This window comes from Chlorocebus sabaeus, chromosome 1 (genome assembly GCF_047675955.1).
Source record: "Chlorocebus sabaeus isolate Y175 chromosome 1, mChlSab1.0.hap1, whole genome shotgun sequence".
Lineage (NCBI taxonomy): Eukaryota > Metazoa > Chordata > Mammalia > Primates > Cercopithecidae > Chlorocebus > Chlorocebus sabaeus.
In genome coordinates, this window is record NC_132904.1 from 55,153,894 (window position 1) to 55,180,439 (window position 26,546).

General features: G+C 39.9%; 1 protein-coding gene across 2 annotated transcripts in view; it reads right to left on the reverse strand.

Moving 5' to 3' along the window:
* Positions 1-26,546, reverse strand: part of SWAP70 (switching B cell complex subunit SWAP70) — an 81,078-nt gene that overhangs the window by 24,118 nt on the left and 30,414 nt on the right. For both annotated transcript variants that reach the window (XM_008007177.3, XM_008007183.3), the window contains exons 3-4: positions 12,394-12,567; positions 761-988 (exon numbers count right to left, since the gene is read on the reverse strand). In XM_008007177.3, the coding sequence (XP_008005368.3) occupies positions 761-988; positions 12,394-12,567 (402 nt within the window). The remainder of the gene's footprint in view (positions 1-760; positions 989-12,393; positions 12,568-26,546) is intronic.

Genomic DNA, 26,546 nt, shown 5'->3' on the forward strand with positions numbered 1-26,546 from the left:
ACCATCCTGGCCAACATGGTGAAATCCCATCTCTATCAAAAATACAAAAATTAGTTGGGCATGGTGGCGCACGCCTATAGTCCCAGCTACTCAGAGGCTGAGGCAGGAGAATTGTTTGAACTTAGGAGGCGGAGGTTGCAGTGAGCCAAGATCATGCCACTGCACTCCAGCCTGGTGACAGAGTGAAATTCCGTCTCAAAAAAAAAAAAAAAAGTTAATATATAATAATATATGTATTCTTAACTGTACTTAAAATTCTTAACTGTACTTTAAAATTGCACCAATAATTTTTTTAAATGAAAAGCCTAATACAAGACTGGAAAAATAAGAAATTTTATTCCTATTCAAAATCAGGCCAGGCCCAGTGGCTCACACCTGTAATCCCAGCGCTTTGGGAGGCCGAGGTGGGTAGATTACTTGAGGTCAGGCATTCAAGACCAGCCTGGCCAACACGGTAAAACCCCATCTCTACTAAATATACAAAAATTAGCTGGGCATGGGAGTGCATGCCTTCAAGGCACGAGAATCCCTTGAACCCAGGAGATGGAGGTTGCAGTGAGCCAAGATCATGTCACTGTACTCCAGACTGGGCGACAGAGCAAGACTGCCTCAAAACAAAAAACAAAAAACAAAAAACAAAAAAAAAAACGAAATCAGTGTAAGAAAATAAGTGACTTATACTCATCTTTGTGATAAAAATATTAATTTTAAAATGTCAAATTCTAAAGATGAGAAAAAAATACAGTAACAGAATTCTTACCTGTTTTAACACATCTAATATAAGTTCATTAAAGACTTCATTAATTGCCATAGACACAGTCTGCCGATCCATGCCTTTGCTAAACTGTCCATTTCCAATAAGCTCAATAAGTTCCCACGCAGAAAGGCCATTTTTACTGTCATCAAAGTTGATTTTATAATGTTCAAATTGTTCTTGCTGCCAGCCTCCTCCCATAGCTTCTGTAAGCTTCTTAAGCAGGTATTCAATCTATATAAAGAAAGTGAAAGGAACAATTATTTCCTAGTTAAAAAAAACTTTTTAACATAGTTATGTATTTATGTTATAAACACTGATATGTTCAACTTAGGAAATACTCTTTACCATTCCAGAAATGCCTATCTTTAAAGAGTCTCCTAAAATACAGGGAGAAGAGTATAAATAAATGCCACTGGTCTGTATTAGTGCAGAATAAGTAAAGGAATCAAAAACTGATAACTCTCTAATATGCAGTATATTTGTATGCAGAGCTAAAACAAACTGAACATATATGAGAATATACAAATGAATTAATGTGATCCAATTACTCTGTTAAATATTTCAATATATCAGAACATTAGTCTTACTGAACATATGTGCTAAATTAAACATATCAAAGTAATACGTACAAGTTATTGATCAATTTACAAACTTTCCACATAAGCCAATTATTCAAAATTCATGCTGCTTCCTCCCACTGGAACACTATATTGTTGTAAATAATGGTGGAATACCTAGCCTGAGCAGCAAAAGCTTACTAAATCCTAAAACATCATACTTTGTGTAGAAAATACTGCTATTGAAATAACAGCAGTTAGGCCAGGAGTGGTGGCTCACGCCTATAATCCCAACTCTTTGGGAGGCCAAAGCAGGAGGATCACTTCAAGAATGGAGTTCAAGACCAGCCTGGTCAACATGGTGAAACCCCATCTCTACTAAAAATACAAAAAAGTTAGCCAGGCATGTGGCACACACCTGTAATCCCAGCTACTCAGGTGGCTGACGCATGAGAAACGCTTGAACCTAAGGCAGAGGTTGCAGTGAGCAGAGATCGTGCCACTGCACTCCAGCAAGACTCTTGTTTCAAAAAAAAAAAAAAAAATAGTAAAGAAAGAAATAACAGCAGTTAAACAAAACAATAAGGCAGTAAAACTGAATGAGAATTGATACCTCTTATCTTCTGGAAAGTCCAAATATCCTATAGTGCTCTCAAACTCAACATACGTACAAAAATGAATGAATCTTCTCTACCTTCCAAATGGCTTCCCCCCTCTATTATTGATTTCCATTAGGAAATAACACCATTCACACATCCATGTCGGGATTCTTGCTCCCCACCCTCCACATCAAACCAATGACAAAATCCTGCTGTTTTATTTCCCTAAATGAGCTCCCTAATAAGTTTGAAAACTGTGGGTTACGGCCCACTATGAAGTCAACTTAGTGAGTAGCAACAGCATTTTTTTTTTAATGGAATGAAAAACATGTGAGTTCATCCACAACAAAGAAACAGTGTTTTGTGATAAGTTTTGCTTTGAGTGTGTATGCATGCTGGGTCATGATATAAAATGTTTATCTTCCTATGGGTTGCAGTGATGATAAAATTTAAAACTTTGTCCCAGGCAGCTCTGAACTCTGTCACTCCTACACAATCTGCTTTTGGTCAGGCCTCCTGGTTGGGATCCTTACCTCCAGGTCGCCCCCTTTTATATATATTCTGCCAGAGGGATTTTTCTAAAACACAAGCCAGAGCCTGACACTCCCCTCTTTATGCCCTGCCCTGGCTCCCGATCACCTCAAAGACAGAGGCCAAGCTCCTCTGCATCCCTTGGTGATCATCCCCCAGCCTACTTTCTCAAACATGTCCCACCTCAGACTTTACACTCCACCAATACCACAGATCAGGGGGCACAAACTTTTACTGTAAAGGGTTGACCAGTAAAGATTTAAGCTTTGTGCCTCCCTATCACGTGTTTTTCCTTGATTTTGTTTTTTTACAACCCTTTAGAAATATAAAAACTATTCTTAGCACACGTGCCATGCAAATACAGGCTGTGGGCTGGATTTAGCCAGCAAGCTAGTTTGCCACCACTTGCCATAGATTGTAAGTAGTTTACCCTCTTACCGTACTTTCCTTATGCTTTATGTCATTCCCCACTCTGTCTTCTCTGTCTAGAATACCTTTTCCCACCTCTCGACCCAGTTAATTGGTATTTATTCAAGTCCTACATCCTCTAGAATATTCCTACTCAAAATGAAGTATGCGGGCCAGCGACATCAGCACCAACTGGAAGCTTGTTAGAAATGAAGACTGTCAGACCAGCCAAAGGACCAAAAATGAGAATCCATGTTTTAACAAACACCCCTAGTACTTCCATATGCACACTGAAGTTTTGAGAAGTACTGCTGCTTTAGCAAACCTGATCTGACCAACCCTAGCCCAGGTCACATGTTCCTTTTCTAGGTCACTGCACTTAGCGTATTTACACTCATTTGTTTTTCTACCATTTTCTGCATTCCTTGTAGGAGGAACGATGTCCCACTCATCTTTAATCCCCAAAACTCAGCGTGGTACCTCAGAGCTCAACTAGTGTTTGCTAAACTGAAATTAACTAAGCTAAGCCTCAATTTTCTCTTCTATGAAATGGGCATAATAATACTTACAGAAATGCTGTGGGGTAAAATGAGGCAAATATGGAGCAATTTGCACAATGCCCATCACATAGCAGGTACTCCACTAATGTTGCTTCCCTTCTACACTGAGTGAAATACTATCCAACCGTTCAAAATTACATTTAAAGAAAGCATTTATGAAACAAAAGAAAGTGAAGAATGCAAAACTAAATTTACCTATGATTTCTACTGCACAAAGATTATGTAATTATTCTGACAAATATTTGTCAAAATATTTTAATATATAATAATATATTAATACATTAAAAATATTATAATATAATAAAATATAATAATAAACCAGAAATAGTAGGTTTAATTTGTTACTATAGGATCATGAGTTATTTTTTTTTCTTTTTCTTCTTTGCATTTCCAATAATTTGGTTATAATGTTTTTTGTAAAATAACATATTTTAACAGAAAAATAGACATGCATGTTTGCAAGGGCATACATATTCACAAAATATCCCAAGTTCAAAAAATACCAAGAGAAGCCAGGTGTGGTGGCTCACGCCTGTAATCTCTTTGGGAAGCGGAGACAGGAGGATCACTTGAGGCCAGGAATTCAAGATCAGCCTAGGCAATATGGCAAGATCTCATCTCTAGAGAAAAATTTAAAAGTTAGCCAGGTGTGGTGGTACATGCCTGTAGTCTCAGCTACTCAGGAGGCTAAAAAGGGAAGATCGCTTGAGCCAAGGAATTTGAGGTTACAGTGAGCTATGATCACAACACTGCACTTGAGCTTGGGCAACAGGGCAAGGCCCTATCTCATTAAAAAAGTACATACATACATACATATATATATATGTCTACTGATTTAATTTGGTGAGATGCTGTAAGCTCTTTTAGGACAAAGATTTATCTTACACCCTAAAAACAGCACATGGTAAGTGTTCACCAAAATTTACTTGTTGGAGAAAAACACACTTAGATCTTTCCTTTCTCTTGTTGGAGATATGTCATCTACTGTTAAACTTATCAGATATTATCAGGTTTTCCTTGGCTCTTTAAAGAGAAGTAACAGGGATAGGCAGAGGAAGAGAAGAAAATGTTCAGAAAAAGAGGGAAAAGGGAAGAGGGAAGGAGAAAAGGGGACAGAAAAGAGAAGGTATAAAAAGATTAAGAGATTGAAGGCCAGGCGTGGTGGTTCATGCCTGTCATCCCAGCACTTTGGAAGGCTGAGGTGGGCAGATCACCTGAGGCCAGGAGTTCCAGACCAGCCTGGCCAACATGGCAAAACCCCATCTCTACTAAAAATACAAAAATTAGCTGGGTGTGGTGGCACACACCTGTAATCCCAGCTCCTCGGGAGGCTGAGGTAGGAGAATTGCTTGAACTCGGGAGGCATAGATTGCAGTGAGCCAAGATCGTGCCACTACACTCCAGCCTGGGAGACAGAGCTAGACTCCATCTTTTAAAAATAAATAAATAAATAAGAAAAGATTGAAGAGATAAAAGCAAGAAAAAGAGAGTCAAAAAGGACATTAAGGTAAACAATGGCTCAAGGTAAACTAATCAGTAGCATTAACAGGTACAGAAATTCAATCTCCCTAAGGCAGCAAAAAGAAGGGCTCAGGCTGGCAGATTACAACTTAGGGTAAAAGGAGTACAGGCACAAGTCGAAGTTTCAGCAGCAAGGCAAAGGAAGTACATGTGTATAGCCACATGTGTGTGCAGGATGACTACACGTGGGTGAGACAAGATGGTGGAGCCGACTGACCATGTCCTGGCAGAAGTCAAGAATCAGTCTTAGCTCTTCCTCACCTACCTCTTACCGAGCCCAAGCCATTCACACTCCAAGCTTCAGTTTCCTCTTCAAAATCAGATGACTTTTTATGTTTGTAATTCAGAAAGCACCTATTAGCAGCAAACTCAGCTCTAGAAGTAGCTTGCCAGGTTCATCCTGATCCTTTCTGAAGGTGCCCTCCCAAGCTTTATGAAGTTGTCATTAGTACCCAGCTTCGATATGCTCAGCATTCCCAGTGTCTGTGCCAGACAACTAATCTAGATTCGTTTCCTGCTGACTTTCAACACAATCATATACTTACCATAACCAAATAACTTAAGGGCCTTTTGATTCATTATATCGGGCCAAGGAGAGACAAACATTACCATTCTCCACTATTCAATTATACTAAATAATAAATCACGTGTTGCCGTTTTAGTCTCTAGTGGCCTGCATCAATTCTAAGAGCTCATTCAGTTTCAGGAAGCAGCTGACTTCCTCCTTCCAAGCAAGTTTCACCAAAAATAACAAAGAATAAACTTTCAAGATACATGTGATTTTTGAGGCCTTCAGTTCCAAAATTTATTTTATTAAAAATTCTTTATAATCATTAATAAGGGGCATTTTATTGGCTTAATAGGTTTTATTTTATTTAGGGTCTCTTAAAACTATTTCAGGTTCAATTTTTAACTGCATCAAGGCAATTCTTCCAAATAAGTACACAAGAGACACATCCTGTTTTGTTCCTGGTTCTGTGAGAAACGAATACTAAATAAAAACTATACTTTGCAGGCACATATTTTCAGGAATATATTCTTACAAAAATTATGGAACCAACTCAAATGGGGACACACTATTTCTTACATCTGTGTGACAGAAACATCTTAACTTCACTATGTAAGTCACTTAAATATTTATTTAACAGACTTGACACTACTTTCTGGGTAACGGGAAACTGAATCAAAAGCAAACATTAACTCTTTTTTTTTTTTTGAGATAGAGTCTCGCTCTGTTGCCCAGTGGCACGATCTTGGCTCACTGCAACCTCCACCTCCTGGGTTCAAGCAATTCTCCTGCCTCAACCTTCCAAATAGCTGGGATTACAGGCATGAGCCACCATACTTGGCTAACTGCCATGGTTCTATCTTTTTTTTTTTTTTTTTTTGAGACAGGGTCTCATTCTGTCACCCAGGCTGGAGGCAGTGGTGTGATCTTGGCTCACTGCAGCCTTGACCTCCCAGGCGAAAGCGATCCTCCCACTTCAGCATCCCTGCCTGGCTAGTTTTTTATATTTTTTGCAGAGACGGGGTTTCACCATGTTGCCCAGGCTGGTCTCGAATTCCTGAGCTCAAGTGATCAGCCTGCCTCGGCCTCCCAAAGTTCTGGGATTACAGGTGTGCGCCACTGCATCTAGCTGACAATTGTTACCTTTTTTTTTTTTTTTTTTTTTTTTGGATTCAGTGTCTCGCTCTGTCCCCCATGCTGGAGTGCTGGAGTGCAGGAGTGCAGTGGCATGATCACAGCTCACTACAATGTCCGCCTCCTGGGTGATCCTCCTACCTCAGCCTCCCAAGTAGCTAAGACTTCAGGCATGTGCCACTATGCTGAGATAATTTTTGTATTTTTTGTAGAGACGAGGTTTCACCATGTTGCCCAGGCTGGTCTCAAACTTCCGAGCTCAAGCAATCCTCCCGCCTCAGCCTCCCAAAGATTGCAGGCATGAGCCACTGAGCCAGGCTGGTTATATCCTACATTGTATTAATTAGGGCTTAAAAAAAAATCTTTCTTAAAAAACACTCTAGACTTAAACAAAATGCAAATGATCATTACGGTAAGTGGATTATTGGAAACAAATATTACTTTAAATTTATAAGCCTAAAAACTATTGATAAGATAACAAGTTAAACCCAGCTATATGTTCATGAAAAATTAAGACATTATACTATAGAATTTATTTTTTAAATATATCTGTTTTCACATTAAATTTTATTAAAATCTGTAAGTCTACAATCAGTCCAAATATAGTTTTTGAAGTGTTATTATTCAGAAAGGAAGCAAAAGCTAACAGAGAATGTATTTTTCATAATATAGCATGACCTTGAGTTTGCAATGCTTGGTCAAAGGCCAGGTGATAGGCTAAAAGCTCCATAAATACAAATCCATGTGTTTAACCTCAGGAGGGTAGTTCAGCAGCTAGACAAAGCAATCTCACATAAATCTACTCCAATGATCCCTTCTTTCCCCACACAAGCACTCCTGGCCCCAGAGGAAAATCTGTAAAACTAACTCAAATTCTACTTCTAACAAGAAGAAATGCTGAGAGAGTAAAAGCTGTCAAAGCACAGAGTGAGTCCAAACAGTAACACGACAAGGTATGCTGCCTGGCTATTCTAATAAATCAAAGAAAGTCTGTTCATTTCTCAAAAGAAATTAACTTGATTTGAAAGAGAATCAAGACATTTCTGTTAGCCTGCAAAGGCGAAGATAAACATGCCAGGAGCCTTGGCTAGGCTCTGGCCTACAGAAACGCACATCAAGGTCCATGTGGGTCCCAATTCTTCGGGACACCTGCAGCACAAATCTTTCAAGTTTCTTAGGCAGAGTAGTCAGAAAACTGATGCTGACTGGCTCCCTTCACAGCCTGGGGCTCAATGGTGATTTAAAGCCATTGATATGTCATCCACATTAAGCAAGTGCCACCTAAGGCAATAAAAATACTCATTAATTTCTAATTCTGAAATCAGGACAAGGTCACTTTCAAGTCCACCAAATATTTTAGTGATGGAAAAAAAACAAAACATCAAGGGTAAAAGACCCACCCCACATTCAGTTTTTCGAAGAAAACACAATTAATTGTGGAACACAGTATAACTACAAAATGTTTTAAAATACTATAAATTTTTTTCTTTTTGAGACAAGGTCTGGCTCTATCTCCCAGGCTACAGTGCAGTGGCATGATGTCTGCTCACTGCAAGCTCCACCTCCCAGGCTCAAACCACCCTTTCAGACTCAAGCCATCCTCCCACCTAAGCCTCCCAAGTGGCTGGGACAACAGGTGCACACCACCATGCCCAGCTAATTTTTGTATTTTTTTGTAGACACGGGGTTTTACCAGTTTTACCATGTTGCCCAGGCTAGTCTTGAACTCATGAGCTCAAGCAATCTGCTCGCCTCAGTCTCCCAAAGTGCTGGGATTATAGGCTTCAGCTAATGTACCTAGTCTAAAATACTGTGAATTTTATTTGCACAGTTCTTTCAAGCAGCAGCTAGGTTTTAAAATCACCACTGGTATATCTTTTCTACAGACATTCCCTCTATACACCTCTGTATTAAGCTAGACAATTTCCTTGGACAAAAATTTCATAGCATGTTTTATTTTTCATTTCCTTTTTAACATACATACACGATTACATCATTATTGTTATTAAGCACTAAGAAACTGTTCCCACCACTACAGTGAAACCAATGAGCACCTAACTGTTAAATGCAAGGGCAACTTCTCACTTACCATTGTCTAATTTTTGCATAGCATCTAATGCCAGTAACTACTTTTGTGCTTCTTAAAACTTTGTGTTTCTTAGACATCTATGACTCACCACTCTCCCAGTTCTCCTACCTCACAGCCTGTTCAATTCAGCTTCCTTTGCCAAACTACTTCCTCTTTCTGCTACAGAAATGGTCCCAAGGTTCCATCCTTGGCACTCACGTCTCCAACTACAGTCTTCCTCCCTGATCTAACCTACTCCTGTGGTTTTCCCATCTCTGTCTCCAGTCCTGGCCTCTCACAAGTTCTAGATAAACACTTCTAGTGCACAGCTCCACACGAGTGTTCCACCTAAAATCCCAAATGTACCAAACCCACCATCATGCAATATGTCCCAAATTTGTTCATCATCCTACCATTCATTCACATACACCCCTTTTAGTGAGCAGCTACCATAGGTCCAGGTACTTTATTTAATGTTTCACATACATCAATTTTTTCAATCCTCACAGAGTCCAATGAAGAAAGTAGTTATCCCCATTTTACAGATGGGGAACTCCAAACAGAGAGAGCGTGAGTAATTTGTCACACAGCTAATAAGTGGTAGAGCTGGGTTTCAAACCAGTCAGTCTGATTTCAGAGACCATGCTTTAAACAAATACACTACATTACTCCCCAGTTGCCCAGGCCTGAAACTTCTCTCTACTTCCCCACAGCCAGGCACTATATGCTTGGTCCTGTGACCTCTAGGTTCTTCCCATCTGGCCTTCTTTTCCATTCTCACTATATATATATATATATATTTTTTTTTTTTTTTTTGAGATGGAGTCTTGCTCTGTCGCCCAGGGTGGAGTGCAGTGGGCGGATCTCAGCTCACTGCAAGCTCCACCTCCCGGGTTCACGCCACTCTCCTGCCTCAGCCTCCCGAGTAGCTGGGACTACAGGCGCCCGCCACCTCGCCCGGCTAGTTTTTTTTGTATTTTTTTAGTAGAGACGGGGTTTCACCAGGTTAGCCAGGATGGTCTTGATCTCCTGACCTCGTGATCCGCCCGTCTCGGCCTCCCAAAGTGCTGGGATTACAGGCTTGAGCCACCACGCCCGGCCTCTCGCTGTATTTTAGTCCTCAATGCCACTTAGCTTCTTCTCACTGCCCATGTCTCCATATTTCATCTATTCACCTATCACTCTCTTCCTCAAAAATCATCAGCGGCTCATCTTTTCACACTGCCTATGGGATAAAGTCAAAACTCTCCAGCTTCATTCACCACCTGTCTTCTTCACAGTCATCATGTTCCAGTGAGAAAGGACATGTATCATTCTTTTTTGACTGCCCAGCATTTAACCCTTTTCTTATGTCTGGGGAAATCCCTACCTGCCAATGTAGAAACTGAAAATGCAAATGTATCCTTTCCAAGACTCCTTTGCAGCTAGTGCAAGGTGCCTGACCTAGGCCATGCCAATTAGATACATCATACCCTGATGATAATTGGGAAGTGGGCACTATGGAGAACTCTCCCTTGTAGGAAGAACAGTTGCAAGAAGACTTGAGTTCTGGGGCAGTGATATGGTTTGGCTGTGTCCCTACCCAAATCTCACCTTGAATTCCCAGGTGTTGTGAGAGGGACCCGGTGGGAGGTAATTGAATCATGGGGGCAAGTCTTTCCTGCGCTGTTCTCGTAAGAGCGAATAAGTCTCATGAGATCTGATGGTTTTATAAAGGAGAGTTTCCCTGCACAAGCTCTCTTCTCTCATCTGCCACCATGTGGGACATGCTTTCACCTTCTGCCATGATTGTGAACCCTCCCCAGCCACGTGGAACTGTGTGTTCATTAAACCTCTTTCTTACATAAATTGCCCAGTCTTGGATATGTCTTTATCCGCAGCATGAAAATGGACTAACACAGGCAGCAATCAGCGTCCAGGACCAGATGTATTCCATGGTATAAGTGCAACACCCATCCTCTGGTGGCAGTAGCATTTTCCTTGTGGTTCCTCACTGAAGTGGCCAGTACAGTAAATAGAACAGACCAAATGGCATAGCCTCCACACCTGTTGTTTAAGCCATCATGATGATCCTGTAAGCTATCCAGCATCCCTTTTAAAAATTCCCTTTTAGGCCCTGCACAGTAGCTCATGCCTGTAATCCCAGCACTTTGGGAGGCTGAGGTAAAGGGATCACTTGAGGCCAGGAGTTTGATACCAGGCTGGGCAACATGGCAAGACCCCATCACTACAAAAAAAATTTTTTTTAATTAGCTGAATGTGGTGATGTATGCCTATAGTCCCGGCTATTCAGTAGGCCGAGACAGGAGGATCCCGTGAGCCCAAGAGGTTGAGAAAGCAGTGAGTCATTATTGCACCACTGCACTCCAGCCAGGGCAACAGAGTAAGACCCCGTCTCTTTAAAAAAAAAAAAAAAAAAAAGGCCAGATGTGGTGGCAGGCACCTGTAATCACAGCTACTTGGAGGGGTGGAGAATCATTTGAACCCAGGAAGTGGAGGTTGCAGTAAGCCAAGATTGCGCCATTGCACTCCAGCCTGGGCAGTAAGAGCGAAACCCTGTCTCAAAAAAAAAAAAAAATTCCCCTTTTGGCTTGAATCAGCCAGTGTGGCTGTTTCTAAGTAAGCATCCTGACTGGCAACTCAGTCAAGCTGGATACCTCCCCCTCAGTCCTTTTAGAACATGCCCTTTGCTTCCCTGACTCATAAAACACTGCCCACTGTTGCTTCCATCCAGAATTCTCCTCTGCCTTCACTATTGGTCAAAATCTTTCCCACCCTTTAAGGCCTTGGTACGGCCTTTCTGAAGGGCAACTTTGCCTTGTTCATCTAATACCCTGAAAGTGTGCATTTCTTAGGACTCAAAATTCCACTGCTGGAAGTTTATCCAAAGAAAATAAGCAGACTAGTATGCAAAAATGCATGTAATAAGAGTAGTCATAAGAGTTACTGAGTACATATTAAGTGCCAGGCATTAAGCTAAATCCTTTAAATGCAGAACTTCACAACCCTTAGAGTAAACATTGTAATTAGCTTTATTTCACAGATGAGAAAATGAAGACTTGCAGGTTAAATCATTTGTCCAAGGTTAAGGGATTATAGATGACTTCTTTTTAAGTGTGGGGACTACAGCAGATTTTAATTGTGCATATTAATCTTTTCTAAATTTTTTACTATAATAACCATGTATTAACATGTGTCACTTTTTAGGACAGTAAGATAACACAGAAGACTTACTCCTATAATTTTTTTCCTTTGGAAGCGTAGGGAAAATAACAAAACAAGCATTCTGTTTATTTTACTTTGAAAGGTATGGAAAGTCATCACCCTGGACTTTGAAACAAGAATAGTATTTGCTCACACAAAACAGCCCTGAAAACAACATTCTGGATCTTATGTGTTTCCCGTGTACCAGCACTCAGTCAGTTACATTTTGTCAATATGCAAGTAGTATTAAAATTATGTCGTGACTTGTAGAGAATACTCTTTGAACATGAGGATAGATTCACTTATCATCACAGTCATTTAGAGAGGAAGAGACCCACTTTCCCTGCAAACCTCCAGGGGTATTACATGCCCCAAATTACTACATTTGGAAGGCTTTTCTATATTCAAGTTGCTTTGCCTCTGATCCAAAAACACTAGTCAAGGATCTCCTTCCATATCTATGCTGAATTAACAGAAAAAATACCAAACCAGGTCTATTAAATGCTAAAATGACCAAGTAAAAACTCCCCAAGCCACACCCCTTACCTCTTCTGACACAATAATTAGTGGATACTTGTCCTCAGATAAAAAGTTGAAAATAACCCATACTTTAAATGCATCTTCTTCTGTAATGAGCAGGGGATTCTTTGTGAGGTTTTTTTTGACACATAGGGTCCAACACATCCTATTGAATTCAATCTTGTCAAAGTTGTCTTGGACCTAAAAAGGAATAAGGAAAAACTCCAACAAATCAGTCCAATATAAGCAGTATATAAGGCAAGTAAAATAGAAAGACAAAGCCTCCTTTGGCTCCCATTTTAATCACTCCAATTAACCAACAGCCATATCCTACATATTTGCTTTAGGTATTACACTTCCAGTGGCTCAATTAAGATGTTACATTTAGCATGACACTGAACCAACATCTGTCCATATCACTCCTTTGGCACATAAAATACTGACCTCTCAAATAGTTACTGTTTCATGTGTATACACTATCTTCCTATTAATAAATAGACTACCAATCCTGGCACTGACCTCTCAAATAGTTACTGTTTCATGTGTATACACTATCTTCCTATTAATAAATAGACTACCAATCCTGGCACTGACCTCTCAAATAGTTACTGTTTCATGTGTATACACTATCTTCCTATTAATAAACTACCAATCCTAGCACATAGAAGAAACTGAGAATGTCAATTACTCAGTATGAGCCAAGTACAGGTACCTTATCTTTACATATACAGTCAAAGAAGAGGCTGGGCACGGTGGCTCATGCCCGTAATCCCAGCACTTTGGGAGGCCGAGGCAGGCGGATCACCTGAGGTCAGGAGTTTGAGACCAACCTGACAAACATGGAGAAACCCCATCTCTAGTGAAAATACAAAAATTAGCCGGGCATGGTGGCGCATGCCTGAACCTGGGAGGCGGAGGTTGCAGTGAGCTGAGATAGCGCCATTGCACTCCAGCCTGGGCAACAAGAGCGAAACTCCATCTCAAAAAAAAAAAAAAAGAAGAAGAAGATACCTTCTTTCGGGGAAAATTATTTAACTGAAATTCTAAAACAGCAATCCTGCAATTCATTCATTTGTTCATGTATCCAGTGTTCCCTCAGCATCTACTACGAGCCAAGTACTATGCTATAAACTAAGGATACAAAGATGAAGAACTAGGTCTGTGCTCTTAAAATGTTCACAGTTTATTAGGGAAAACAGATATGTAAATAAATTTTAATGTAATTGTGTATAATTTAACAGTGTATAATTCAACAGAATTGTTCACTCATTTGACAAATAAAATTTAGATCCTAATTATTATTTGCCAAAGACAGTACAAAAATACTCAACATAATACTGGCCTGTTCCCAAGGAATGTAAAGACAATTACAGCAGAGTGTGACAAGTACTGCAATAGAGATAAGCAGAGGATTTTTGTGGGAGCACTGAGGAGCTAACACAATCTTGAGATCTGGGGAAAGATTCACAGAAAGAGTGCCAGGACAACAGAGCTGAGTTCTCAAGGAGCATCAAGAGTCAAACAGATCAAGAATGGGATAAAGAGTATTCCAGGTGGAAGAGAATATGAGAAAGCCCCGAAGTGGAGGCAAGCATAGTCAGTTTGGAAGAACTGTGAGTATTTAATGAGGCACCTGGTGCTGGAGGGTGGATTAATCAAGGCTCTTCATAAGTGCAAGTAACAGAAACCACCTAGGGTGGAATTTATTGGAAAAACAATGGGTAACCTCACAGATCTAATGCAAGGGCTAGAAAAATCTAGGCTCTGAAATTAGGCTGGTATCAAGGTACGGTAGGCAGCCAGAACTGCAGCTGAACCACTCATGGGAACAGTCCGGTGGAGACACCACTACCTGTATAACATGAGAGCACTCTCACTATTACCACTGCTACCACTGCCCCGTCCATGATCTTCTGTGTCACTCACTGCAGATTCGAAGTTCTATTGGCTGAGCCTGGGTCACATTCCTGTGCTCTAGCTGCCAAGGAGCAGGGAAAAAATCAGTACCTGAACTTTCCAGATGTTGAGGTGTGAGACAGGTCCTGTTCCCCACCACAACTCTGTAGAATTTCCCAAATGTAAGAAAAAAGTTCAGATGCTAAACAGACAGACAGACAGACAGACAGACAGACACACACACACACACACACACACACACACACACACACACAAAAGGTAAATTTCCACTACATGGGACACAGTGAAAGACGAGCCAGTGAGGTAGGTGAAGACCAGATCATTAAGAGATGTATCATTCATGTTAAGGAGCTAGGCCTTTATCTGGACTGAAAGAATTGAAGGTAGTAACAGATACGCTCTTCATTTTAAAAGCCACATTCTGTACCAGTGCAGTGCCTCACTCCTGTAGTCCCAGCACTAGGGGAGGCTGATGCAAGAGAATTGCTTAAGGCTAGAAGTTTGAGACCAGCCTGGGCAATATAGCAAGACCTCATCTCTATTTATTTTTTAAATTAATATAAACAATGTTAAAAAAATAAAAATAAAAAATAGGCCAGGCACAGTGGCTCATGCCTATGTAATCTCAGCACTTTGGGAGGCCAAAGCATGAAGACTGCTTGAGCCCAGGAGTTTGAGACCAGCCTGGGCAACATAGAGAGACCCCGTATCTACAAATAATAATTTAAAAAATTAGCTGAGCACGACAGTGCATGCCTGTGGTCCCAGCTACTCAGGAAGCTGAGGCAGGAGGATTGCTTGTACCCAGGAGGTCAAGACTGCAGTGAGCCATGATCATGCCACTGCACTCCAGCGTTGGAGACAGGGCAAGACACTTTCTCAAAAAAAAAAAAAAAAAAGCCATATTCTGGAATAGCACTGAAGATATACTAGAGGAGGCAGGCATGGGCAGCAGAATAATATCACCAAAGCATTTATTTTTAGAAAGATATGAACAAAGCATTTTGTTTACTATATGAAAGAAGTCACCAACTATCTGCAGGCAGAAGTTTCACCTGATCTCTAACTTTATTTTGTAGTTGGCAAACCAGTCCTCCAGGAGTAGAAAGAGCTCCTCTGTGTTCTGCCTTTAGCACTTTGCCTCAGTCTAACACCATTTCCCATGGCCCCATCAAAAACAATTGATCCCATCGAGGGAAAGCAGCAGCAGCAGCAGAACCAGCAATTGCTGCTGCTTTTCTTTTTTGGCTTATCACTATCACCTTGAAGACTTACTATATGCTAGGCATTTTATATGTGATTTCTCACTTAAATTTTGTATTAGTCCTATAAGGTTAATTACTGTCCCTATTTTACAGCTCAGAAAATAAAGGTTCCAAAACACTGAGCATCCTTGAACAACATAGGTTTGAACTTCGAGGGTCCACTTAAATGTGGATTGGATTTTCTTCTGCCTTTGCCACCACTGAGACAGCAAGACCAACAACTTCTGCCTCTTCCTCAGCCTACTCAATAAGAAGACAATGAGGATAAAGACCTTTATGATGATCTACTTCCACTGAATGAATAGTAGATATATTTGCTCTTCCTTATGAACTTCTTAATAACATTTTTTCTTTAGCCTACTTTATCATAAGAATAACTGTACATAATACATTTTACATTAAAATATGTACTAATCAACTGTTTATGTTATTGGTAAGCCTTCCAGTCAACAGTAGGCTATAAGAAGATAAGTTCTGGGGGAGTCAAAAGCTATCCTTCAAGGCCAGGCACAGTGGCTCATGCCTGTAATTCCAGCAGTTTGGGAGGCCAAGGCGGGTGAATCGCTTGAGTTCAGGAGTTTGAGATCAGCCTGAGCAACATGGTGAAAGCCCGTCTCTATCAAAAATTCAAAAAATCAGCCAGGAGGCTGAGGGTGGGGGGAGATCGCACCACTACACTCCAGCCTAGGTGACAAAGTGAGAGACTCTGTCTCAAAAAAAAGTTATACTTGGATTTTCAACTGTGTGAGTTCAAGGGTCAACTGTACATTTACAAACTTCACATGGCTAGTAAATATCAAAACCCAAGTTTAAACTCAAGCTCAGCAGGGTGTGGTGGCTCACAGCTATAATTCCAATGCTTTGGGAGGCTAAGGTAGGAAGACTGCTTGAGACCGGGAGCTCGAGACCAATATGGGCAATATAGTGACATCTTATTTCTACAAAAAAAGTTTTTTTTTAAAATTAGTTGAGCATGTTAGTTGAGCATGTTGGCACGTGCCTGTAGCCCCAGCTACTCAGGAGACTGAGGCAGGAGGATCACTTGAGCCTGGGAGGTGGAGGCTGCAATAAAGGCAAGACTGTGCTGCTGCACTCCAGCCTGGGCGACAGAGTGAGACTCTGTCTGAGGAAGAAAAAAAAATTCAGCCTGGGCAACATAGTGAGACTTCTGTCTCTAAAGAAAAACATTTTTTAATTAGTAGGGTATGGTGGTTTGTGCCTATAGTCCTAGCTTGTCAGGAGGCTGAGGTGGGAGTATCGTTTGAGCCCAGAAATTCATGGCTGTAGTGAGCTGTCATCGTGCCACTGTACAAATCCACACTCTAGTCTGGGTGACAAAGCACAACTCTGTCTCAAATGCCAGCTCTTCCCACCATCCCAAATTGCTTGTAGAACTCAGTAGGTGGAGGTCATCTATGGGATGAACGCCATCTACGCAGAACATTTCCAAGGCCACTACCACCAACTCTTATCTATCCACACCCCACAAAACACTAAGTGGAAGATATGCCACACAGGGGAAATGACATGTGCACAAAAGCTGATAGCCTTGCTCTGAGAACAAGAAGTGATTCTATGTGGATTATGTGGTGAATCATAGGGTTCCTGAGGGGAAGTGGCTAGATATACAGCTGGAAAAGCAAACGTAAGACCAAATCACAAAGGGCTTCATAATTTTAAGAAATAGCCTGTAGGAAAACAGTTCAAGGATTTTAGAACAAAATACATAAAGAACTCCTACAATTCAATAACAGAAAAACAAATAAGCGAATTTTAAAATGGACAAAGAAATTATTCAACACGTCTCCAAAGATATACAAACGACCAACAAGCATACGCGAAGATGCTCAACATCACTTATGATCAGGGAAATGCAAATCAAAACACAATGTGGTATCACCTCACACCTGTTAGAATGGTCACTATCAAAAAAACAGAAAATAACAAGTGTTATTAGGATGTGGAGAAATCTGAACCCTTGCACACTGTTGGTGGGATTGTAACATGGTGCAGCTGCTATGGAAAACAGTGTGGAAGTTCCTCAAAAAGTTAAAAATAGAATGACCATATGATCTAGCAACCCCACTTCTGGGTATATATCCAAAAGAACTGAAAACAGGACCTTAATGAGACATTTGCACACCTATACCCACTACAGCATAATTCACAATAGCCAAGATGTGGAAGCAAACTAAATATCCATCCAAGGATGAATGGATAAAGAAAATGTGATATACACTGGGTGCAGTGTACACTTCTTGGGAGACAGGTGCACCAAAATCTCAGAAGTTACCACTAAATAGCTTATCTATATAACAACAAAACCACCTGTTCCCCCAAAACTATTAAAAGTTTTAAAAAGTAAAAAGAAAAAAAATTTTTTTTAAAGAAAATGAGGGCCAGGCCCAGTGGCTCACGCCTGTAATCCCAACACTTTGGGAGGCCAAGACGGGTGGATCACTTGAAGTCAGGAGTTTGAGACCAGCCTGGCCAACATGGTGAAACCTCGTCTCTACAAAAAACACAAAAATTAGCCAGGCATGGTGGCAGGCACCTGTAATCCCAGCTACTCGAGAGGCTGAGTCACTTGAACCCCAGGGGCAGAGGCTACAGTGAGCCAAGATTGCACTACTACACTCCAGCCTGGACAACAGGGCAAGACTCTGCCTCAAAAAAAAAAAAAAAAAAAAAAAGAAGAAGAAAAAGAAAATGTGTTATATATATACAATGGAGTATTATTCAGCCTTAAAAAAAAAAGGAAATCCTGTCATACATTACAATAGGGAAGAACCCTGAGGACACCATGTTAAGTGAAATAAGCCAATCAAAAAAAAGACAAATACAGCATGATTCTACTTATAATAAAGTAATCAAACACACTTTAAAAAGACAGTAGAATGGTGATTGCCAGGACCAGGGGGGGAAGGAAAAAAATGTGTTGTTCAAAAGGTATAGAGTTTCAGTTATGCAAGATAAAAAAAGTTCTAAAGATCTGTTGTATAACAATGTGCATACAATTAAAAATACTGTACTATACCCTTAAAACTGTTAAGAGGATAAATTTACATTATATATTTTTACCAGTTTTTTAAGTACAAAATCCATAGTTTTCATAGAAAATAGTGCATAAAGCATTAGTATTCAAGTGTTTTCACACAAGGTATAATGTCAAACAAAATAAGGAAATTCAATCTTGGATTTCCAGAATTTCATATATCATAAATTATACCAAATGGTTTTCAAGGTTCTAAGAACAAGAATAAAGAAATATATGTGAAAGAATCTTGCTAAAGAAGAAAAACGAGCCAGGCGCGGTGGCTCAAGCCTGTAATCCCAGCACTTTGGGAGGCCGAGACGGGTGGATCACGAGGTCAGGAGATCGAGACCATCCTGGCTAACCCGGTGAAACCCCGTCTCTACTAAAAAATACAAAAAAACTAGCCGGGCGAGGTGGCGGGTGCCTGTAGTCCCAGCTACTCGGGAGGCTGAGGCAGGAGAATGGCGTCAACCCGGGAGGCGGAGCTTGCAGTGAGCTGAGATCCGGCCACTGCACTCTAGCCCGGGCGACAGAGCGAGACTCCGTCTCAAAAAAAAAAAAAAAAAAAAAAGAAGAAAAACGCTTCCTTCCTGTAGGAGATAGGTAAAAATAAAGAAAAAAAAGGAAAAAAAATGCTGCAAAGTATTTATTATTAAATTTTATGATGTACTGACCATATACACAGCTGTAACAACAAAAAAACGAGTTCTTTATGTGTTAATGTGAAACAATCACCAAGATATGACATGAAGGTGCACAACACGAAGAATTATACAATGTCCAGTGAAAAACGCAAGTCACAAAATACTATATAGAACATGATCCTATTTTTATGTCTCCGGAGTAAAAATTAATCATGCATTAAGATATACATATATGACAAAACTTTTTTCTAATGTGAGAGGAAAATGCACATAAAATTCAGGATGGTGGCTTCCTTTTGGGAGGAGGCAGGGAAATGAAAAAAGAGAAGAGCAAAGAGGTTGAGGCAACAACATTAGTGATGTGTTTCCCAAAATGAGTAGTAGGTTCACAGATGTTCACTTTATTATGCTTTAAAATTTTCATATATCCTACAAATATTCTTTTGTATATATCATATTATAAAATAAATAAAAAGACAAAATGGGGGAAAAAAAAACAAGTGCTGATCAATGTATACAGATCACCAAGTGTACACAGATCACCAGTGTATACAGATCACCAAGTGTATACAGATCAACCATTTGTGTACAAAGGGGAAAGAACAGATCATCTTTGCTGTTTGTATAAAGTGTAGCAATGTCTGCATCAATATGTCTTTGAGCTGAACTGCAGCTCAAAACTCTTATTCTAGATCCTGTCTTTTACTGTGTATCTATGGATATGCAAATATGTGTTACCTGTCTACTATAGGTCAGTCAGCATCTGGTATGGGAAGAGTCCCACATAAAATAAAACATATGTACTCTCTAAGGAGCTTCTAGTGCAGGGAGGAAGACAGACTAACAGTTATGTGCAAATGCTCCAATAAAGAGGAATACAGGGAACTCTAGCATCTAATTCAGCAGGGCACAGTGGTTCATGCCTGTAATCTCAGCGCTTTGGGAGGCCAAGGCAGGCAGATGACTTGAGGCCAGGAGTTCGAGACCAGCCTGGCCAACATGGTAAAACCCCGTCTCTACTAAAAATACAAATTACCCAGGCGTGGTAGCTCGCACCTGTAATCTCAGCTACTCGGGAGGCTGAGGCACGAGAATCACTTGAACCCGGGAAGTGGAGGTTGCAGTGAGCTGAGATCATACCACTGCACTCCAGCCTGGGCAACACAGAAAGACTGTCTCAAAAAAAAAAAAGAGAGAGAAGATGGAGGTTCTCTTTCCTTGCCTAATGCAGCCATGGCTCGTGGTCCCAAGAAGCATATGAAGCAGGTAGCAGCTCCAAAGCATTGGATGCTGGATAAATTGACCAGTGTGTTTGCACAGTGAGGCCATATATACACACCGTAAGGCCATAAATATATATATGGTCTCTCTATATATCAGTAAACAGAATTATGCCTGTTATTAAAATATTATAGAACATACTGGGAAATAAACAGAAATCCAGAATTTGGATAGGGATGATGGCCACACAACATAATAAATACATTCACAACCATTTTACTGTACACTTTAAAATGGTAAGTTTTATGTTATGTGAATTGTATCTCAATGGTTTTATACTTTCATAAGACCATTTAAACCAGAGCAAAAGTCCAAGAGCCAAGAAAATGGAGAAAGTAAAATGGTAGGCTCTTCTCATATAACTACATATACATTTCTAACCTCAAACTCTTTCCTGAGTCCCAGTTCTATATTTTATTACAACTCACATGAAATCATGAATTATTTGAAATCAAAGGCCGTATTTTATTCAGCTTTGTATCCCCTCTGCCTGGTTTGCAGTATTAATTTGCTCATTCATTCATTCAAATCATTGTGTGTGTTTACGAGGTATCAGTTACTCTGCTAAGAGCTGGATAACAGTGAACCAGTTCTTGCTGTCACAGAACTTATACTCTGGAGAGGGAATCAGATACCAAACAATACAGCAACAACCCAACCACTAGTAAGTGCTATAGAGGAAAAGCACAGGCTGCTGTGGGAAACACATTACAGGAGAGCTGGTTAGCTCTGGGAAGGGTGGGTGCTACCAGGAGAAACCTCCCTGAGGAAATGACAATCAAGTCCAGAGCTAAAGGATGAACAAAAATTCTCTGCATTTGATGGGCGCAGTTGGCCTTACAACACAGGAAGCAACATGTCTGAAGGTTCTGAGGCAGGAAGGGTCTTGGTAACCTGAGGTACAGAGAAAAGGCCAACATGGTTGCACTAAAGTGAACAACCCACATGTCCAACAACTGATGAACTGAATATGTAAACATGTAATATGTAAACAACCCACATGTCCAACAACTGATGAACTGAATATAAAAAGCATGGTACATCCATAACAGAATGTTATTCAGCCATAAAAAGGAACGAAGTATTGTTACAGGATACAACATGGATGAACCTTGAAAACACTACGCTAAGTGAAAGAAGCCAGATACAAAAGGCTGCCTATTGTATGATTCTACTAATATTGTATGTCCAGAATAGGCAAATACATATAGACAGAAAGTAGATTTGCACTTGCGTAGAGCTATAGGGGAAAGGGGGTGATTGCTAAGTGGGTATGAGATTTTGGGGGCAGCAGTGAGATGAAAATATTCTAAAATCAATTGTGGTAATGATTATAGTGAATGAACAAAAAAACCACTAACTGGTACATGTTAAATAGACTAATTGTATGGTATGTGATTTATATCTCAATAAAACTGCTATTTTAAAAAACAATATATCTTTACAGCACATGACTCATATTGTTGGCCAAAGTATTCATCAGCATAAAGTCATTCATGTTTCTTAGCATGAAACCCCTTTATTTCCTCAAAAGTTTATAGTCCTCTATAGTTTCACAAATGTAATGAAAATGTAGAGTCCAACTTGGTCATTGTACCAAATTAAAACTATGTAACTTTCAGTCAGGTGCAGTGGCTCACACCCATAATCCCAGCACTCCGGGAGGACAAGGCAAGAGGATCACTTGAGCCCAGGAGTTCAAGACCAGCCTGGACAACATAGTGAGATCTCTACAAAAAAAAAAGTTAAAAATTAGCCAGGCATGGTGGTGCACACCTGTAATTCCAGCTACTCCCCAAGCTACTTGGGAGGCTAAGGTGGGAGGATCTCTTGAGACCAGCAGGGCAAGGTTGCAGTGAGCCACGATCATGTTGCTGTACTCCAGCCTGGGCAACAGAGCAAGACCTTATCTCAGAAAACAAAAAAACAAAACAAAACAAAGAAAATGCACACTATGTAACTATGTAACTTTCAAACAACAATGAACGAAAAAATAACAGGCTAAAGGGCAATAAAAAAGAACCACACCGAAGCACAGGTTTGAGTGTTTAAGAACAGTACCACTTACGATTAAATGACGTTGTTAGGCACACATTTGAAGTGCTTTCAGCGCTGACAGGATAGTCATTTAATTAACAGAAGAAACTTGAAACAACACTTTATACAAGAATAAGTGACATATGAACAATAAGAAAGTACACCAAGGGGAAAAGCATAAATGTTAGACTAGAGAAACACAATGCAGAGGCAGCTAGGCTCTAGAGGATAGACATACTGAACTGAAATGTTTCTCTGTTTTTCTTTTGTGTATGTTTCCAAAAAAACAAAAACAAAAAGGCTTCTGTTGGAAAGCACCAGATTCCCCAACTGGAACTTGGCACACTGCCAATGTATTAATGATTTTAATTGTATAGCCCAAACCAAGCCTTAATATGAGAATCAGAGAAAATAACTGATAAGATTTGGACTAGCAAGCCTAATCAGCCATTAAATCTCATGGAAGAATTAGACTGCCTTAAAAATATGCTGAAGGAAAACTAGTTTTTTACATACTTTATTGTTACTAACTAGAAGGTAGTAATATACCACTTTCTTCAATTATTCACTGTCAGATAATTCAGCAATAGTGTCTCTCTGCCCAAAAAAAAAAAAAAAAAAAATACCCACAAGTTTCTTTCTAGATGTTTAAAGAACATTACTAAAAAAGGATTTGTTTGTTTGTTTGTTTGTTTTTACAGACAAGGTCTTACTTTGTTGTTCAGGCTGCTCTAGAACTCCTGGGCTCAGGTGATCCTCCTGCCTCAGCTTCCCAAAGTGCTGAGATTATGGGCATAACCTACGACACCCAGCCAAGAAGGAATTTAAAAATTTAACATTTGGGGCCAGGCGTGGTGGCTCATGCCTATAATCCCAGCACTTTGGGAGGCTGAGGTGGGCGGATCACCTGAGGTCAGGAGTTCGAGACCAGCCTGGCCAACATAGTGAAACCCCCGTCTCTACTAAAAATACAAAAATAAGCTGGACGTGGTGGCATGCACCCGTAATCCCAGCTACTCAGGAGGCTAAGGCAGGAAAATTGCTTGAACTCAGGAGGCAGAGGTTGCAGCGAGCCAAGATCACGCCATCGCACTCCAGCCTGGGGAACAAGAGTGAGACTTCGTCTAAAAACAAAAGTTAACATTTGGAAGGATAAAATACTTGGTAAAGGAATAACAGGTTAATCATTTGAGGTCTCAGGAAAGCTGCAAATTAATTCTATCGATGTAAAAGAACAAAGTAATACAAAAACCAACCATAAAAATTACTTTTTGGGAAGTTTCAATATAATTTAACTCTTGGTACCAACCTCCTCAGAATAATTCTCCCAGGCAAAGGCAGAAAGCCCCTAAAACAATCTGGGAAAAAAAAAAAAAAAACGAAAAAACTGACCAAAATGAATACTAAGGAACACCACACACTAACTAAGACAAGAGAATCACCTTAAAACAACTTGAGACAGAACGGAAGAAAACTGGATGAAAGCTGAGCTACTTTGAGGTAATCAAAATGGCTTTTAAACAACTTTACCCCTTCCTGCCCTCGACCAAGATCTCCCCTATGTATCCAAATATTAGACACTCGAAAAAAACTTAATTCCTAAAGGGAGTAATTAATCCTTCAATAGTAGTTAAAGAAACATTGGTGGTGAAGTTAAATAGCTTAGGTTCAAAAATCTACCTACCCCTTATTAGCTAGGCCACCTTAAGCCATTTCCTCCTTAGGTAATGGGGGATAATTCCAGTTCTGCCTCACAGAATTAACATGAGGATCAAATGAGACAGTACATATACATGACAGTATACCCTGTGACTGTTTAATAACTATTTCATATTTTCTCTGCATAACTGATTATAATCTCTAAGTTTTATGTTAACATTCTTCAATCACTGTTAGCATTTCTTTTTTCAACCAAGTTTCAAACAAGGCACTAATCTTTGCTCAATTTAAACTCAAACCATGGAAACCTTGGCTGCTTTACTTGAATTGCAGGACTGGCAAAATTCCACTCCAGGTGGCTAAGCAATAATAAACAAGGGCTCACTGTTTCATCACATCCTCATTCCCTCCGTGAATAAGTTTCTCTCCAAATTTAGTGGCTCATTTTGGACTTTCAAAATACTACTACATTTCCTCCCCCAGTTATAAAACTTTTAAAACATTGAAATACTAAAACAAAGAACATTTTAAAACTAAATAAAATTCAGTAAGTTTAAAGAATGTCACACCAAGAAAAACAAAATGCAGTAGTAGGGTACACCACTTCAAGATATTAAACCATGTTTCTCTATTCACTAGCCCAGCACACACAAATTCTAGCACTGAAATAAGAAAAACAAATTCAGGTTTCTAAGAATTTCCCAGTATGTTCTATAATATTTTAATAACAGACACAATTCTATTTACTGTCTATATCTAGAGACTATATATATATATATTTGGCCTCACTGTGTCACCCAGGCTGCAGTGCAGTGGCACCATCACAGCTCACTGTAACCTCAAACTCCTAGGCTCAACTGATTCTCCCACCTCAGTCTCTCGAGTAGTTAGGACTGCAGGCATGTGCCACCAAGCCTGGCTAATTTTTAAGTTTTTTAATAGAGAGAGGATCTCACTATGTCACCCAGGATGGTCTTGAACTTCTGGGTTCACATGATGCTCCTACCTCAGCCGCCCAAAGCACTGGGATTACAGGCATGAGGCACTGTGCCCAACCAGTGTCTATCATTAAACACACATACACACAGCAGATCATCAAACACTTGTGTTCTATAGCTTTATTATAAGTATATATGAAATATATTCAGCAAATATTTGACATATTAGACATACTTACATATAATAAAACTATAGAACACAAATAAGCTACCTGCACAATAAACAGAACAGCAACACAAAAAAGCATTATACTATAAAGTGCTGAGACTTTACACGTCAATTTTGGTACAATTTAATTATTTTTTATTAAGATATAATTCACATACCATAAAATTCACCCTTTTAACGTATACAATTCAGTGGTTTTCAATATATTCATTTTTACCACTGGTTAATTCTAGAATATTTTCATCATCCCAAAAAGAAACCCAAGACCATTAATAATCACTCACCATTCCTACCTCCCCCTCACCCCAAGAAACCTCTAATCTACTTTGTATCTCTATTTACTTGCCTATTTTGGACATTTCATATAAATAGAATCATACCATATGATGCTTTTGTGGATTTAATGAAATCTTACCTTTCATTATCATGTGCTTTTTCTTCCTTTTTTCCTAATTAAAGCATGATCATGTACCACATGATAACTATAGTTAATAACAATGTATTAAACACCTAAAAATTGCTGAGAGTAGATTTTATTCTCACCACAAATAAGGATGTGAAGTAATGCACATTACCTAGTTTCACTTTACCATTCCACAATGTATACACATTGCAAAGCATCATGTTGTATCCCATAAATATATTTTTTTGGTCAATTAAAAAAATAAACACGAAGAAGAGAAAAAAGCACGATCAGGGCAATGTTATCATCTCTGCAAGGGAAATTCTTCAAAAACATGCATTGAAGTTGGGCACAATGGCTCACATCTGTAATCCCAACACTTTGGCATGCTGAAGCAGGCAGATCACCTGAGGTCAGGAGTTGGAGGCTAGCCTGGCCAACATGGTGAAACTCCATCTTTACTAAAAATACAAAAATTAGCCAGGTGTGGTGGCACATGCCTGTAGTCCCAGCTACTCAGGAGGCTGAGGAAGGAGTATGGCTTGAGACCGGGAGGCAGAGGACACAGTGAGCCAAGATTATGCCAGTGCACTCCACACTGCAGCCTGGGGGACAAAGAGAGACTCCGTCTCAAAAAACAAACAAACAAACAAAAAAACAAAAAAACAGGGCAGGCACAGTAGTTCACGCCTGTAATCCCAGAACTTTGGGAGGCCAGTGCGGGCAGATCACCTGAGGTCAGGAGTTTAAGACCAGCCTGGCCAACGTGG